Source organism: Branchiostoma belcheri, unplaced genomic scaffold, assembly GCF_001625305.1.
Source record: "Branchiostoma belcheri isolate BF01 breed outbred unplaced genomic scaffold, Haploidv18h27 scaffold56, whole genome shotgun sequence".
In the NCBI taxonomy this organism is placed as follows: Eukaryota; Metazoa; Chordata; class Leptocardii; order Amphioxiformes; family Branchiostomatidae; genus Branchiostoma; species Branchiostoma belcheri.
The window spans coordinates 551,952-568,322 of record NW_017804198.1 but is presented as its reverse complement, the minus strand read 5'-3'; the positions used below and the strand labels follow the sequence as shown (position 1 = coordinate 568,322).

Genomic DNA, 16,371 nt, shown 5'->3' with positions numbered 1-16,371 from the left:
AAAAGCAAGACTGACACAAACACGCATGGTGGAAAACACACAAAACATCATCATTAGCACACAGTTAAGTTATAAATAAAAGCCCAGCATCATATGGTTGAAACTAAAAACTTACTTAAAACATTATTCTTTTAAGCTTGAATATGCTGCTCCTTGTTCTTTCTTATGAGCAACAAAATTATTCTGTTTTATTTTATTCTATTTTTTTCTCTCTTGATAGAAGAGAACATATTTGAAATATCAATAAAGACAATCATTAATATTCTGTGTGCAAAAAGCCACAGTTGGCCGGAAAAGGTGCCTTTTGCATGCATGGTAACATAGGCCTTTCCTACTTATAAAGTATCCAGTTATCGACTGACAACTAAGCCATTAAACTGTAAACAAAAGACTTCTGCAAAAGATCAACCATCACTTTAGATATCCCTACTTGCTGTGTACAAACACAGAGTCATTCAAACAAGTAATTCCCCAGGGAATGCATTGACGGAATTTTTAGAATATTTTCAACTCGATCGCAGTACTATACTAACGGCTCCGCCCCTGAGGCGTCGCCAAAAATTTGGTGTGCCATGTCTACTTCCAGTGCTGATGCAGTAATCAAAACTGTGTCAGCACTGGAATTCAGATCGCCTCCTTTATCAGCACTGGAAGTCCAGTGCTAACGCTATGGTTTGTCACAAAGCGGCAGCATTACATGTCGTCAGACGTGAGATCTTCCTCCACCAGAGCCGCTGCCTGTCTGTAACTTTCCAGCCACCGTCGTCTGTCGTCCCCCCGGCTAGCGTACTTAGCTTGCTCTGCAGCGTGACAGAGCTCCGACAGGGCCCGGCTGAAGCCCGACTCATCTAAGGGGACACCATTAACGGGCAGATCACTGTCGGCACCTGGATCAGCTGCAGGTGTTACATCTGTATCAGGTTCACCTGTAGCAAATGTTAAATTCACACTATTAGAACTTTGTTGTTGAGTTTCTCCCCTCTGTAATGGACCTTCCTTATAGCCCCTTCTACCTCGGTCAAAACATGTAAATGCAAATACTTGACTGACATGCAGCCACTGTAGAACTAATGTTATGATTGGTTGAACCGTTATGTTTGAGATGGACATTATGTTTAATATAAACATGTAGCTTAGATCGTTCGTCAGCCAACATAGACCAATCCCAGTATGATTATTCTCGTTTTTATGATGTCTAAGAACGCAAGAAATCGAGGCTACAGTTGCATACATTTTCTAAAATATTCTTTAATCAATGACTGTTTTTGAAAAGTAGAAACATGTACTTCCTAATTTGCGATGTCCACTGTACATCTTGATCACGACCTAGTGACCTAGTCTGGCGCAAGCAGGCGGCGGAAGATTAGCACAAGTCTCGACCTAGTCTCGTGTTCTTGCGAGACTAGGTCACCAGTGATCAAGCTGTACAGTCGACTTCGAAAAGTTTTAGGTACTTGTCTCTACCTTTCAAAAACAGTCACTGATTGAAGAATATTCTACTAACTGTTACTTTTGCGTGACTGATGAACTTCTTCAACGAGTTGCATACATGCAGTTAATGATAAAGTACATTGGATATCGTCTTTTATCTATACATAAATATAAAATGAAAATGCCCACTGACCTGGCTCGTCTACTTCTACCTGTTCCCTGGGTTCTGCCTGAAACCGAACCACAAGATTGTTACTTTCGCCAAGAAGTTAATATTCTGTTGGTAACGTTAAACTTTGTATGTGTGTATGTAATGTGTGTGTGTACGTAGTTTAGCGCGACAACTCAAGAAGATACATGGATTGTCATGAAACTTGGAAGTTGAGTGAAGGTGAAGATCATTAAACATGACTAATTCAAATAAGGCTGTAATTGGGTAGATAATAGGTCACGTAAATAGGATCAACTAATATGATTTATGAAAATGAGGACCTTGTTTGCATACTCAATGAGAAACATTTCTAATTCGTCAAAAAAGCTTAACATTATTGGCAAAGTTTTGACGTGGTAGAACTCTTGTTGTAGAGTGTAAAATTAAGAAAATGAGCAGCATCGTATTTCAGGAACATCTTGGGCATGGGCGATCTTTGCTTCATTGCCATAAAGAAAAAAAAAAGGAGACATTTCGGGACAACTAAAGAAAAACAACTAAACATATTCTGTATGTTGTTTATGAATCTCATGTACCACGAATAGTACTCAAACGTCTTTATCTAAACATGACTTCTTATTCATATTAATTTCCCTTAAAACCATCAAAATGCCACAAAACCACAAGAAAACTAACGTTTGAGGATGTGCACAATCTTACTTACTGTAGGCGGTGTTATTTCAGTGGTCATCAGTGGTTTAGGCCGCGGAGGTGGAGGTGTCTCTGTCTCTGTTGAAGTTGGTGGCGGTAGTGTGGATGGTTGCCCATGATTAGTATTTTCAATCGTTGGACCACGTTCTTTCCTTCTTCTTGCCCCTGGGTAGAGTCTCTCCAGCCGGCCCGGATACAGCTCCACTTTGGTAGTTGCGCCTTCACCCTTGTCCACCAGCTTCACGTCGAACTCCAGCACACGCGGCCTCTCGCAGTAGAAGATGTAGTCCACTCCGTGGTCGTTCTCAACAGGGCGGATGCTGCCTTCAAATATGACGCAGAATTCCTCTCCTTCCGTCATAACGATGGGAGGGGTGGGTGTACCCGGCTGGGGAAACAAGATGCGCATTTTTATCACAAAGATGGAGCAGGAATTCATTTGATTCCTAGGCTGTATAAGAATGCTTTTGGTACGTTGTGTCATCGACAGCCATATAATACCACGCGATTGGTTAAATAAATGTTATTTTCCTTGATCTAGTACACAGAAATCTGCACAACTAATTTGGTGACTTTTCAAGTTTTACAAATCCAGGCTGTTTTCTTTTGGGGGGGTCAGGGGCTCGTTTCTGCATTCAAGGTGGGATTTATCAATGATTAAATACCAGCTAAAACTGGTCACGGTTGTTTCAATCGAAAACGTCGCCAATATTATACTCGTTATGCCCGAAAGCTAATTGCATGTACAGGATCAAAGCGGTAACGTATAACGAACTATTGTCTGATCTTCTTATACAACTGCTACAATTGCCATAATGGTACTGTCCTTCTTTGAAGGTAGTGGATTTTGAATTGTCCCTTGTAATGAGTGGGTTTTAATGTGATCCTTGTCTTTTGGTGATTTTCTAGATGGTAAAAGGATGGGAAGATTGTGGCAACTGTTGAAATAATCTGTTTGTTTGATCTTGTGGTGAGTGCACTGAATCATAAAATGTGTTTAATATTTTTACTGTTTCTACAATATTTACACATTTACACAGGTATGTTCTAGTAGTCCTTTCTATCTCTATTCTTGTCTTACATATGGCGGATTAAACTCATTGTGACATAGATATTTTCCATCGAATATTCAGATTTTACAGTTTTGTATGGTATTAGCTTACCATTACAGACAGTGATTAAATTAGACTTCCTCTGAGTGTACCAACCGCTATTGTTTAACCCACTTTAGCAGTCATGTTATTTTAGCTATTACATGTACATGATAGTGTCTCTGGTTCTTCTTGTAATGGTTGCCTAGCTAACAGCTATATGTTTTAGGTAAGGCTGATAACATAACGTAAAGAAGAAAAAAGCCAAAAGCAACCATTATCAGACTTATCTAGCATTCATTTTCATTGGAAAAGCCCAAGTTTTGTGCAGTGTTAATCTTATTCATCTCTTCCCTTACCTGACACTCGAATCCTTCATTTTCAGCACAGACCTTGCGGTCTTCCACCATCTCGTTGAGTACACACTCTATCCGGGCGGTCATCACTCCATCCTCCGGCGGTTCCTTCCACTTCTTGAAGATGATGATTCTGACTTGCCTTGCCCTGATGTTCTTGATTACCATGTTGACAATCCTCGTAGCATCTTCGATTTCGCCACAACGGAGAACGGTGAAACTAGCAGAAGAACGGAACGTGCGTTTTTAGTTAATTTACCCGTATTATAACGTGTAGTTAAATTTTTTCAGATCTAGATCACCAATGACGTCATGGTTTGTCATTAAGGTATTTCCTAGATTTCATATTTGTTTAGACCTTTACTTCTTTTTTCCCTTCTTTATGGGCCTGTTGATTTCTGATACAATAGATTAGGATTAGTGACTTTGTCAATTTTGGTAATTTAATTCAGACGATAGCAAGTTAGCGATAAAATGTGTCGCATTCTGAAATAAGAACACAGATCATTTTTTATATTATTGTTTTTTAGATCATGTCTCCCGACTCATTTACTTTTTAAAATGTCGGACAATTCATCTCCCACTGCCTCCAGAGATGCCAACCCTCCAATATTTGAACTAGAAATAGAATAGTAGTGTCATGTCTCTCACATTTTTATGTATTACCCAATCCTCTTTCTGTCACATATACATGGATTATGATATTAGTTTTTTAAAAAATAGAGATAGAAACTTAGTTTAGTAGAAGTATAACTTAATCTCTGCACAATCTTCAATACATTATGTGCTTATCGTCCTTGCCAGTTTGCAATTAGCCCTAGGGCATGAACTTGCAAAAAAAAACTTTCGTCATATAGTAACTTATCCATGTAAAATACTCCCTTTGTCCTAGAACTGATGCTACCTTTTTACAATTCCAGGCATTATTCTTCATATTGAAGTTAGTCATATCATTCGACTCCTCTACGCCAAGTACAATTGACCGCTCACCCATGTTTGAGTTGGCTTCTGATAACCATCTTTGACCCCTGTAGGACGATGTCGTCCACGGAGCTGGTGATGTCTTCCCAGTGTCCTCTCTCATCGCAGCTCAGGACGCGAAGTCGTGTGTTCTGATCACCAGGCGACAGCGGCAGTATTATGGTGGCAGGGCTGCTGAGGATCAGGTTCTTGCTGAACTTAACGATGTGACTCATACTGGCGACACCGCTGATCCCATCCTCTCCCGTAGCAGCGCACGTCAGGGTGTCCGCATCCACAGGGAGGACCTAAAATAGAAAAAAAATACTATTCTTAAATATATATATATGATATAAAATAACTAAGTAATACCTTAGCTTTTAGAACCGGTACAATGTCCAAGTGCTCACCTTGCATTCGGTAGGTCGTGAGTTCGGTCCCCGGTCGAGTCATACCAAAGACCTGTGCATACTGCTTTCTTTGCGTAGCACTCAAGCATTTGGGAAAGAGTATGGGACTTACACATACATCACTGCATGTGGACTAGCCCCTACTGTATAGTGATGACACAACTGTGTGGCTCAAGGGCTAAAGAAACTGAGATGGGCGCCGCGCCGATACTCTATACCTTACCTGATATATCTTACCCCTGCATTTGTGGCATCGTTTTCCTTTTGCTTCTAGCAATTGTGAATCAGAGTGTCAGTATAAATGTCTGACCTTAAAATTTATCTCACAATTCTGCGGGACACTGTCCTTGGGGAGGCACATCTCGACGTTTGTCTGTTCTGAGGACCTCAGCGTTGACGCTTGCCCTTCCTCTACTGTTTGGCAGTGCTCCAGAGGTCTTGCCACGGCAGCAAACTCAGAAAAATGTGAGACCTCTACTGTTACGAACCACTGTCCCTGCAAAGTGCATGTCAATCCATATGTGTTACTGGTTCGACTAAGACGAACATATATATGCACTGAAATTAACATTACCATGGAATTTTAATTAGTGTTTGCAAATGACCTTAAAAAGGATTAACTTTTGTTTCAACTGGACTTAAGCATTTCAACCACTTTTGGCAGTGGTGCTGAGCCACTACTACAAAGGAGGAGAAAATATTATTAAAAACAACCTTGCTTAAAATGGGGGATAGATATAGGCTATATTCCTCCTATCACTGTAATCACGTGTAAAATCCACGCATTCAAATGAAGGGTATTACTAAAATGGCTTTCTTTTAAATCCAATTTTTGTGATTCACTACAGATATAAATTTGAAAATTATTACTTACTTCCTCTTGTTGGCTTACAGTGTCCAGATTCATCCAAGAACGTCCTAGATCTTCAGTTGTCTTGACGATGAACTCCTTTTCACAGAAGAACTTTGGTAAAGAGTGCGGGATCTTCAGCTTCACGGGTTTGGAGAATTTCATCCCCGCCGGTCTCATCTCTATGATGTCGCTGACTAGTAGCTCGTCGTCCTCAAGCCCGACTGTCTGATCGTACCCGTGTGGGTTCAGCACTGCTGAGATGACGGAGATATCTTCATCAGTAGCTCCTGGAGGGACACTCAGCCTGCAGCCTGCCGGGAGGTCCAGGTACTGCATGCCATCTGCGTCTGATGAAATTGGAAAGCTGGGGATGATAAAAGATGACGTTAGTTGTTTAATTACCTCATGACTCGGTAAATCACGTTGTTAAACCATCGAAAAATACAATAGTTGTTACTATCTAAATATCTGGAAAGAGAAGGGAATGCGATTTTTGGCTCTCACCTAATCTGTGTGTCGTATTCGTCTGGAACTGTTTGGCCCAGGCGGAGTTCTGCATCCACACAAATTGCAAATTCCTTGGAAATGTCGTCCAAGAGATCTTCCATCACTCCCACTACAAGACGCCGTTCTTCACTCTCCTTTGAAGCGAAATATTCTGTGACCACTTCTATTGTTAGCCTTGTCATCACCTCCTCCAACATTTCTTCCATCACTTTCCACGCCACATCATCCATCAGCACTGCGTCTGAAGCCACTTCTATCGTCAACATTGCACTCGCTTCCTCTAACATGTCTCTCATCACTTCCAATGCCGTACTTTCTGCCTGCAAAGCCTCTGTGGCCACTTCAGTTGTCAGCATTGCCTTCACTTCCTCCAACATTTCTTCCACCAATTTCCACGCCACATTATCCGCCAGCACTGCGTCTGAAGCCACTTCTATTGTCAACATTGCCTTTGCCTCCTCTAACATGTCTCTCATCACTTCCCATGCCATGCTATCTGCCTCTGCAGAGCTTGTTGCTTCTTCTTCTAACATAGTTCTTGTCATTTCCTCCACCAACTCGTCTGTGATGAGTGCCATAGCCTCCTCTTCATCGATTGCTTCTTTGCTGATTTCCTTTGCAAGACCTGACAGGACTCTTTCCAAAATGCTATGGAAGATGTCCTCGGAGCATTCTTTGTCAGAGAGTACAACGTCAGTGACGTCTAACATAAGATCGTCCCAAGCACTCTCTTCAGCAGATGTGATCGTGTTTTCCATCAGACCTTCGATGATTGTATCCTCAACAACGTCTGTAACAATGTTGACTTCAGCTAGTTTGATGACATCTCTTGACACGAGTTCAGCAAGTACGGAGACCACGTTGCCCTGAGCAATTTCCGACTCCGGAAGCGCTAGAGCCTGACAGTTGTCCAGGATGAGACCTTTGTTTGTACCTGTCTGCTTATCTCTGAGATTCTCCCTCAGTCGATACAGTGAGACCGGCAGATCGGACAGACGACGGTTTCCCTCCAGATCGAGAGTTTCCAGGTAGAGAAGGTTCCCGATCTCTTCAGGAAGGGCGCGCAGCTTGTTTCCAGCAAGATGAATCCGTCTTATGGAAGTCAACTTCCCTACAGCGTCAGACACTGCCTCGATTCCACAGTAGCTGATGTTCAGTTCCTCCAAGTTCTCAAGATGTTCAAGCCCTTCTGGAACAGCCTTTAAGGAACAGTTGGACTCCATATCCAGTGTTTTTAAGGTCCTTGGAACGTTCATCTTTAGGTCGCCCTGGCTGTTGTTCATCCTGTTCCGCTTAATTATCAGGCATTGTAGAGAGTTCAGAGACCTGACCGGTTCGGGGATTCCTTCAAAGGCGTTATCGCTGAGGATTAGGACTTTGAGTTGTTCCAACCCTGACATGCTTGGAGGCAGTTTGGCCAGCTCATTATTAGACAGGTTGAGTGTTTCGATTGCGGCCAGGGGAGTCAGATTCCTGGGAAGCGACTTCAGCTGACTACCGCTCCAGTCAAGCTCATTTAAAGAGCTTGGTTTCTTTAGTTGAGCCCACAGATTGTCTTCTGACTCCGTCGAAATGCTGACGTTGGCCTGTCTTTCCCTTTCATTCATGCCTTTTCTTGTGGGTGATTTTTCCGACTTTTGCTTACGAGAGCGAGCCATCTTAGGTGGTTTTCCTGACTTTTGCTTACGAGAGCGATCCATCTTATGACCTTAGGAAGACGTCTCTGTGTTGATGAAAATGTCCTGTAAAAACAAACATTCATTAAGACTGAATATCAAAACGAAAAATCATCAAACTATTATTCATTCCCACTCGCAACAGGTGCCACAGATGGCGTTGTCAAATTTCATAGCGTTTGTTTGTATGCATGTTTGGATATGGTTTAGCACCACATTAGCAATTGATTAAAAGAAAATTTGGTATCAGTATCTTAACCGAAAGGTTTTAGTTCCTTTAACGGCTAGGTCGGCGTATGGTGGCTTAGGGATTGGTATCTTCGTAACTCTGTGAAATGCTAATTATGCAAACCAGAGCAAATAGTACATATATCATGAAGAAATTAGATAGGCCTACTTTTTGACGTGAGCGAATACAGCATGTTGTACTCCATATCCCTAACATGAGAATTGATTGTTCCAATCACACACCTGTGCAAAAGTAGAACATAAACTTCTGCCCCAAGTAAACTGCTGCCAGGTCATCCAAGTTTTAAATGAAGCCTTCCCAATTCCACCCCAACTAAAAAAAATGTTCCCCCTATTCAAAATTGGAATCTTCCTCCCTTGCATAGATCTCCAAAACCTGCCATACAACAACTGACTTTTCAAAATCTCTCATTCAAAATTGATTTTTAAGAAAAATCACCCTAATCGATAATTGACTCTTCCATTGGCCCAATATTATGATATAGACCAATCCAAACACACCTCGACCTAAGATATGGACGTTTTTTCTAAAATCACACTTGTTTACTGAGGTTGAATAAAAAAAAATACAACCCCATAAAGGGCTCTTCCATCGACACTCATAGTATGTCATGGTTCAGTTAAACATGTCCACAAATTTTAAAACAAATTATTTTTTCAGTCACCATAGCCCAAGATTTAAATCTAAGACCCTCCTCCATTCAAGGAAGGAGTCTTCCACCACCCTCAGTGCAACGACATGGACCAGTCGAGAAACACTTCCACACTGAATTTTTCTGATCACCCGTCTAAAATTAATTTTTAAGTAGTCGCAAAAAATTATACATGCAGTTACAAGGGCACACATGTACTTGTGTAATTGAAATTAACCATATGTGAGTTGCTTGAAAAAAAGAACAACATTGATTTATGCAAGCGAATACCGTCTTAACGTTTACCTTAGTGAAGAAGCCAGAAAATGTAACCTCTTTCCTCAAGAAAATGCAGACAAAGCTTCACATATCAGCAGAGAACGAGCTGACCGCTCAGTAGCGTTTCTTAGTTACAAAAGTGCGCCTTTTATGAACTGAGATGCACGATAGCACCTTAACTACACTAGGGGAAATATTAAAGTTATTGTCAACAAACTGTCGAACACAGCATCTGTGCAGGATTCGCAAAGCATACGGCCAAAACTATGCATAGAAAGCAGTAACAAAACAACAAACGTGGCCTGTTGAAACGAACAGAACATGTACAGAAAAACTTTGGTACCAATTTATACATGTAGCTGCACCGTTTGCAAAGGCAACTGTAGAACAAATTAACTTTATTGACACAACAAGAGTACAGCGACATGCAGTCGTAAAGCCTTCAATATAGCCCCCTGATACTATTTGCAGCATGTCTGAAAATCAAACATGGCCTGTTCTTTAACTGATCACGTTAATCAATCACTGTACTGCGCTACGCCATTAGTTCAAAGTATTTTGTTATTAGTGAATAGCCGTAAAATAATCTATCAATACCTGTTGACAATTGGTAAAAGGAGTTGGACGACCGTAACATTACAATATCTAAGCAACGGCGTATGTTTGTAGTCGCCACATTCTTTGTTGATAAAGTATTGCTATTGAATAGGTGCCAAATGGTTATGAAAGCATTTTATTGCTTTGTGACTAAACTGTGAGTAGACGGGACCGTCCTAGTCCTATAGCAATGTCACACATATCGGAGATGGCCAGGGATTTGAAAGAACAGAAATGCACGCAGTTTTAATTGGGACTAGATGACATTCGTTCTGTAGTGACTTGGCATTTCGGCAGTAAACTCATAGGACTAGAGAAATGTCACCAGAAACGTCTTTTATTTACGATGTGTGGCGGAAGCAGGCTGATACTGGTTGCTGCTAACATTTCAAGTTAAAGTTATAGACGCCAGGACAAAGCTGATATTGTGTGAATTTTTTTAATTTTTTTGTCCAGGCATTATCAATAGAAATTTTCTGTAAATCTCCAGTAAGGCCACACCAATTTAATTTGTTGGTTCTCGGATTCGCCTCTTCGTTTTTTTCTGATTTGCAAAAAAAAAAAATTGATTCTGGTCCTGAATCAACTGAAAAATGCTCATGTTTTGCCCCCCAACAGTTGAGGAAAGTCCTTTTCTTCCTAGTTGTTACAGTTTTCCCATCTATCATTACAGTGGTTTGATTAAAAGTTCAAAATCAATGTTTAAATTTTAACCCAGCCTTTTGTGTTGACTTCATGGCTCATTTTGTAGCATTTAAGCCTATAATAGGATGCCTAGACCTGTTTTTATTTTTATTTTTTTCGCCCTGTCGCTTCATATTTTTTCTAAAAAAATCCGAGAACCAACAAATTAAATTGGTGTGGCCTAATGACGAAATGACGAGCAAGGAACTCGGCAAATGATCTGTTGTGTACTACATACCTCACCCCTTGATTTTTTGTAGATTTATGAGTGACACCATGTAAGTCATGCTACCACGTAAATCTGGTTTGAAACCATACTTGCTGTTTTTTTCATGACATAAACGACCGGAGGTGCTAATCTACTGCCTTTATTCAGAACATGAGGGAATTAACTTTAAAGATGGCGACCCTGGACAGAAAACATTATATATTTCGATAATCGACCAAGATATCTGATAAAATATTCACCCAATTTTGGACGAATTATCGACCAAGTCCTCTCATGAAATATTTACCCGATTTTTTACTATTTCAATCCGCCAAGAGGTCTGTCGACACTAGGTCACTTCTCCGTAGAACAGTACATAATTCGACATGCACGAAGCAAACTAGTTTCCCAAAGAGTTTTTAGATCCAGTTTTTTTAACCAGTTGATTTATTTTGCACTAAGTACTAAAGCAGCATGATTACAACAATCGTTAAATGGGTTTTCCTACCTTAAAGCATGCTATCAACCAGAGCCTCTTATTAACAACTGACGGCTGTCAATCAGTCGGGTGGCAGACCGCCACAGCTGAGCATTGACAGGACTGCCATGGTTAGTCAGGAGACGAACAAACCACAAACCACTCGATGATCAGTGACGAACATTCTCCATGTACGTAGGTAGCGACAAACCATGCCAAGTCGCTATTTACAGAGCCGTCTCTAATGTAAATGTCTAACCATTTAAATTGGGCCTTGATTTATGTAGATGAAAACAATTTAACCAATTGGAAAACTGGGAACGATAACGATCACACCGTTAATCAGTATTATCATATAGCCGGGTGGCGTAGACCAATCAGAGGCCTCCGTTACCCGTGCTTTATTCTCCGATAAACCATGGCTCAGCCGTGCGTTATTCTCCATAAACCATGGGTGAAACCATAATGATATAGGGGTACACAGCTCTTTCTGTTAATATTCATAGCAGTTTCCTGGTCAGACAAAATTATGTTTTTTTAAGCTTCATATAAACTAAAATGTGTGTGAGTATGAAATGTATATGTAAATAGATAGAATTTGAACGGGAGAGCAAAAACCATACTTATTTTGACACCCCTACAAAAAGTGGTATCGCCCACATCACCTGACTGAATCAGACCAGGGATCAGACGATTTATTTTTTTTTGGTCCGCCATCTTGCCTTCTTGTGTCATGGAGAGTTTGCCTAATTTCTACATGGAAGAGATAACAGACGCGGATTTAGATGAGATATTTGGACCCATGGAGGTCGAGGAACAGACGCTGGAAGCTACACCGGAGACAGAGGTCAGCAGGGTGCGTTTCGCGTGTCTGAACGAACAACAACTTGTGCTACAAGTCGGTACCGTACGAACGTGTTGATTTTTGCCCTCCCCCATCTTTGTTATCAATTGGAATTGGCAGACGCCAGCTGAGTTGGACGCCAGGCAGAGCGCGTCTGTGAGCGGCTGTGATTCATGCCGTCCGCCATCCCGCTCCCCTTATCTCGAGTATTTCCTGTCTGTGCTTTCGTATAGTTCCCGTTACCCACCAACAAGTCAGTGTAGGGTTCCCGTTCTTCCTGTGCAGACGACAGAGCTCCTGTAGGGTGAGTTTTGTGCTACAAGTCGGTACCGTACGAACGTGTTGATTTTTGCCCTCCCCCATCTTTGTTATCAATATTTTTTTCCGCGGGACGCGTGTAAAGTTGTAAACTATATTTATTGTAAAATGATCTCCATATTTATTTTAAAGTACAAACCATGATTATAATATTTTGGAATGTATTGTTATGTAAATATTAAAGGTTTAATGTTTTGAACAGGAATTGTGTTGATTCATTGTGTCAGTTTGGATAGGCTATATGATAATAACGTTAATGCACCGCCTTTTCCTCGGTGTATATGGTGTCATAAATGCATGGTCAGCTGCTATAACCACCTAATAACCACCTCGTTCGCTTCGCTCACTCGGTGGTTTATTCGGTGGTTATAGCAGCTGACCATGCATTTATGACACCATATACACCTCGGGGCGGTGCATTAACCCTTTATTAACGACATTCCGCTTTTGAGGCCCATGCCATACGGTTTCCTGGGCGGATCAGGGCCAACGTAGACTGCTGAGTAAGTGACTCCAGATTGCAATTTAAGTGCACAACCGAGCACAACTTTATGGTAGTCTGAACAATATTGAACAAAGATGGCGGACGGGAGTCACGTGATGACGTAGTCCTTCTGGACTTTGTGGGCTAAACCAACTGCCTAACATAGGGGTGGCGCAGTAATAGCATTCGTGGGGGAGTTCCATGCCTGAATCCGCTCGGCATTCACGTCTCAAGCACCGGGAACCTTGTAACATTGGCGGGATATACGGCACCTGGCCTTAAAATGTGCTCCAGACTACTTATGCGGGACAACAACCGTAGGCAGGATTTGCACCTGGTGGCGCATGAAGTTTTGTTTTTAACTTTTTTTTATACCATTTGATGTTCCTACTGGGAATTCTCCTTGAAAGAACAAGACCAAAGGGCTACAAAACTATGCAAACTTTGATCGTAAAAATTGCACAAGTTGTAAATATAGGGATCTTGGATTCACTGCTATGATACAGTACCATTTATGTAGATCCCGTTGCCTTGTATATGTACGATTTGGGGGTATTTCTTGTGCAGCACATCACACTACAGCAAAACACAACGAATGCGGAAGTAACTACGCCACCGCTGGGCTAAAATTTCAAGGTTCTGTGACCTGATTAAGACATCGAATTATTGAAAAATATTGTGCAAAAAAGCCAGCAGGACAAGGATTATAGATGTTGTGTCTTGAGATGTTGGTAAAGTCTGCAGGTCAAGGAATTAAAAGGTTTGTTGCTGACCATTAAGTAGTAAAGTTAGTGAATGAAGGTTTCTTGCGCCAAAATCCTTGCAGCATAACACCTATGAAAATCCATCAAGATGTTTGATCATGATGACCATAAATCATTGCAAGATACTTTAAACAATGTTCACTTATTGTTTTAAGTTTTAAGCTCATAAAATTAAAAATCATGCACTTAAAAGTTTTTGAATATCTACCTTGATCAACCTTCAACTAACCAATGTTGATCCGTAAGACTGTAAATAACGTTATATCTGTATTTTTATATTCACGTTTTTCGCAGCCACTTCTGTACCGCAAATTTATCACGTAATGACATCAAAACCTGTATGCAATGACGTCACATCCTGTATGCAAGACATCACTTCCTGTTTTGTTCCAAGAGGTTCAACATGCATACCTAATCAGGATTTATAAATCAACTGTGTTCCATGATAGGAATTCAACCAAGCACCATGTGTAACAACGAGAGGAACATTGATGAATATCAATTAAGCAAAACAGTACCTCATTTGACCTCATTTGCATGATTGATTAGAAAATGCTACTATTTTGCTAAGAATTGGGGCTATAACGATTATTACATACTTCTGCTTGAGTACATTTGGTCAGTTGAGCGTTTAATCTAAAAATGCAATATGTATATAGGGACCAAATTGTAATCTCGAGAAAGTCCAGACAAAGTTCCAGACATCAGCAAACATCAGCAAGGAGCCAACCTCCACGCGGCGTTGTCAAGCTACACATGTACCTTTTGTTGAACTGAGAGTCACGATAACATCTTAACTACACTAAGGCAACTATTAAACTGTGGGTAACATATGCCAGATGATATCGTCGTAGGTAGGAATTGTGCAAAATGTGCAGAGCATAAGGACAATGATTCGTAACAGAGAAAAATAATTGGAAATCAGCAACAAAACCACAATCGCCTCTTGGTGAGATTAACAGATATACAGTTACACGTAAACTTAGGTACCGATTTAAATACATGTTTGCAATTGATGCGACCTTCGAAGGCAACAACACAGCTAATCTTTCACCCATTTTTCTTTGCAGCATGTCTGAAAATCAAACATGACCTGTTCTCTAACCGGTTACGTTAATCAATCACTGTATTGAGTTACACCTATACGTTACTGTACTTTGTCACCAGTGAATAGCCATTAAATAATCAATCAATACTTGTTGTCAACTGGTTAACACATCATACGAAAACAGTACAGTACAGTATGACCTTGGCATTGCAATTTCAACAGTTGAAAATACTCAAATTACGATACAGCATATGATAAATGGGCCATTCTCTACATATCTTTATAATATATTATGTTATAAGAATTTTACATGCATTATCAACCACGCATTTTCAGGGTTAAAAAGTAATTTTGGGATAGGGAGGGATTTTGGGATGAAAGTTTCAAAAGAAGTACAAAGCACATTGTAGCGTCAGAAAATCAGTTTTCTTTTGTATTCGGTATTAACGATTTGGAAATCGAGACCATGCACAAACCCTCGCCTTACAAATATATACTCCAACGATCGGCCACCCCCTGAAAAAAATATTAACCCCTATTGTCGACAATTTCTACAATTAGCACACTTCACCAACGGTAAAGACAGTGTCATACAGACATAACTATTAGGTAATACAAAAGAAATATAGCAATTTGATAAATTGATAAAGGCTTGTTTTTTTTAGATAATCTCGTTGCTTGGTTTCGCGTATTTTTTGCGTATTTCTTTTATTTTCACATATGGAAGTCTTATAAATACAATTTTGACAGTCATCATTAACAATGGATTTCCTACCTTAAAGTCTGCTATCAACCAGAACCTGCTCTCAACAACTGGCGGATGTATATCCTTCGGGGGCAAGCCAAAAACAGCTGAACATGGAGAATTCTCTGTCGTGGAGTAGTCAGGAGACGAACAAACAACTTCTTTGAAGAAAAGGTAGGGCAACGTTGTATATAAAGCCGCGGCCGTCTCTATTGTAATCTCTAGCTATTTGTTTGGCCTTGATGTGTCTGGATAAAAACTATTAATCAACCAATCGGGAAACAGAAAGGTTATTCAGAACGACAACAACAGCACCGTTAATTGTTATTTAAGACTTGGCTCTGTTCAAAGGGTGCTTTTAAGGCCCCAGGGGGCGGAAGGGGTGCTTTTAAGGCCCCGACTGTAGCATAACACAGTTTTCGCCCTATAGGGATATTTATAGTGAAGGAACATACAGTGAGAAGAGTCGACGCTTTTGAAATTTATAGTAGGGTGCTCAAGCAAGTTACATAAAATGAATACGTTTGGGTTCAGTGAACCGCCTACAAAATATGTGAAAACCAGCTCAGTTTGCCCGCTCGGTTTATTGTAACGTTAAAAGCCTTCTTTTATATGGCGCTATGTGGGAGTCTTGTGAACTGCAATCAGCGCACAGTACAAGGCGGTTTTACAAACATAATCCAGACTAGTCTCCACCTAGTCTTCTTCGCAGACTGGTATAGCGGTGGCGTTATTTCTTTCAGTGAGCGACGCGTTATGCTTGGGAGGGACGATTTTGCCGCCGAGGGAGTTTTGATGAAACCAGCAGCGAAACCGTCTCCCACTCTAGCTCTGAAAGCAGACTCTATTTTTGCTCGAGCCGCACTACGTAGCGCACGAACTTACCAGATATAGG

The 16,371-nt window shown here is 40.8% G+C and overlaps 1 protein-coding gene across 1 annotated transcript; it reads right to left on the bottom strand.

Annotated features, from left to right (window-relative positions):
* Positions 1-477: 477 nt before the first annotated feature.
* LOC109481528 lies at positions 478-15,605 on the bottom strand. The gene is made up of 9 exons (XM_019784104.1): positions 15,507-15,605; positions 6,468-8,212; positions 5,985-6,327; positions 5,421-5,606; positions 4,731-5,008; positions 3,744-3,960; positions 2,307-2,681; positions 1,625-1,661; positions 478-926 (listed from the first exon to the last, which is right to left on the bottom strand). Exons 2-9 carry the CDS (start codon positions 8,168-8,170, stop codon positions 694-696), a joined length of 3,372 nt encoding a protein of 1,123 aa, XP_019639663.1. The 5' UTR covers positions 8,171-8,212; positions 15,507-15,605; the 3' UTR covers positions 478-693.
* Positions 15,606-16,371: the final 766 nt, after the last annotated feature.

Coding starts and splice junctions, on each gene's coding strand:
- LOC109481528 (XM_019784104.1), bottom strand. CDS start 8,170: ATGGATCGCTCTCGTAAGCAAAAGTCAGGAAAACCACCTAAGATGGCT. Junction 5,009..5,420: donor ATTGTGAGATAAATTTTAAG/GTCAGACATTTA, acceptor TTTCTATTTTAG/GTCCTCCCTGTGGATGCGGA. Junction 3,961..4,730: donor AGAAGCCAACTCAAACATGG/GTGAGCGGTCAA, acceptor TTCTTCTGCTAG/TTTCACCGTTCTCCGTTGTG.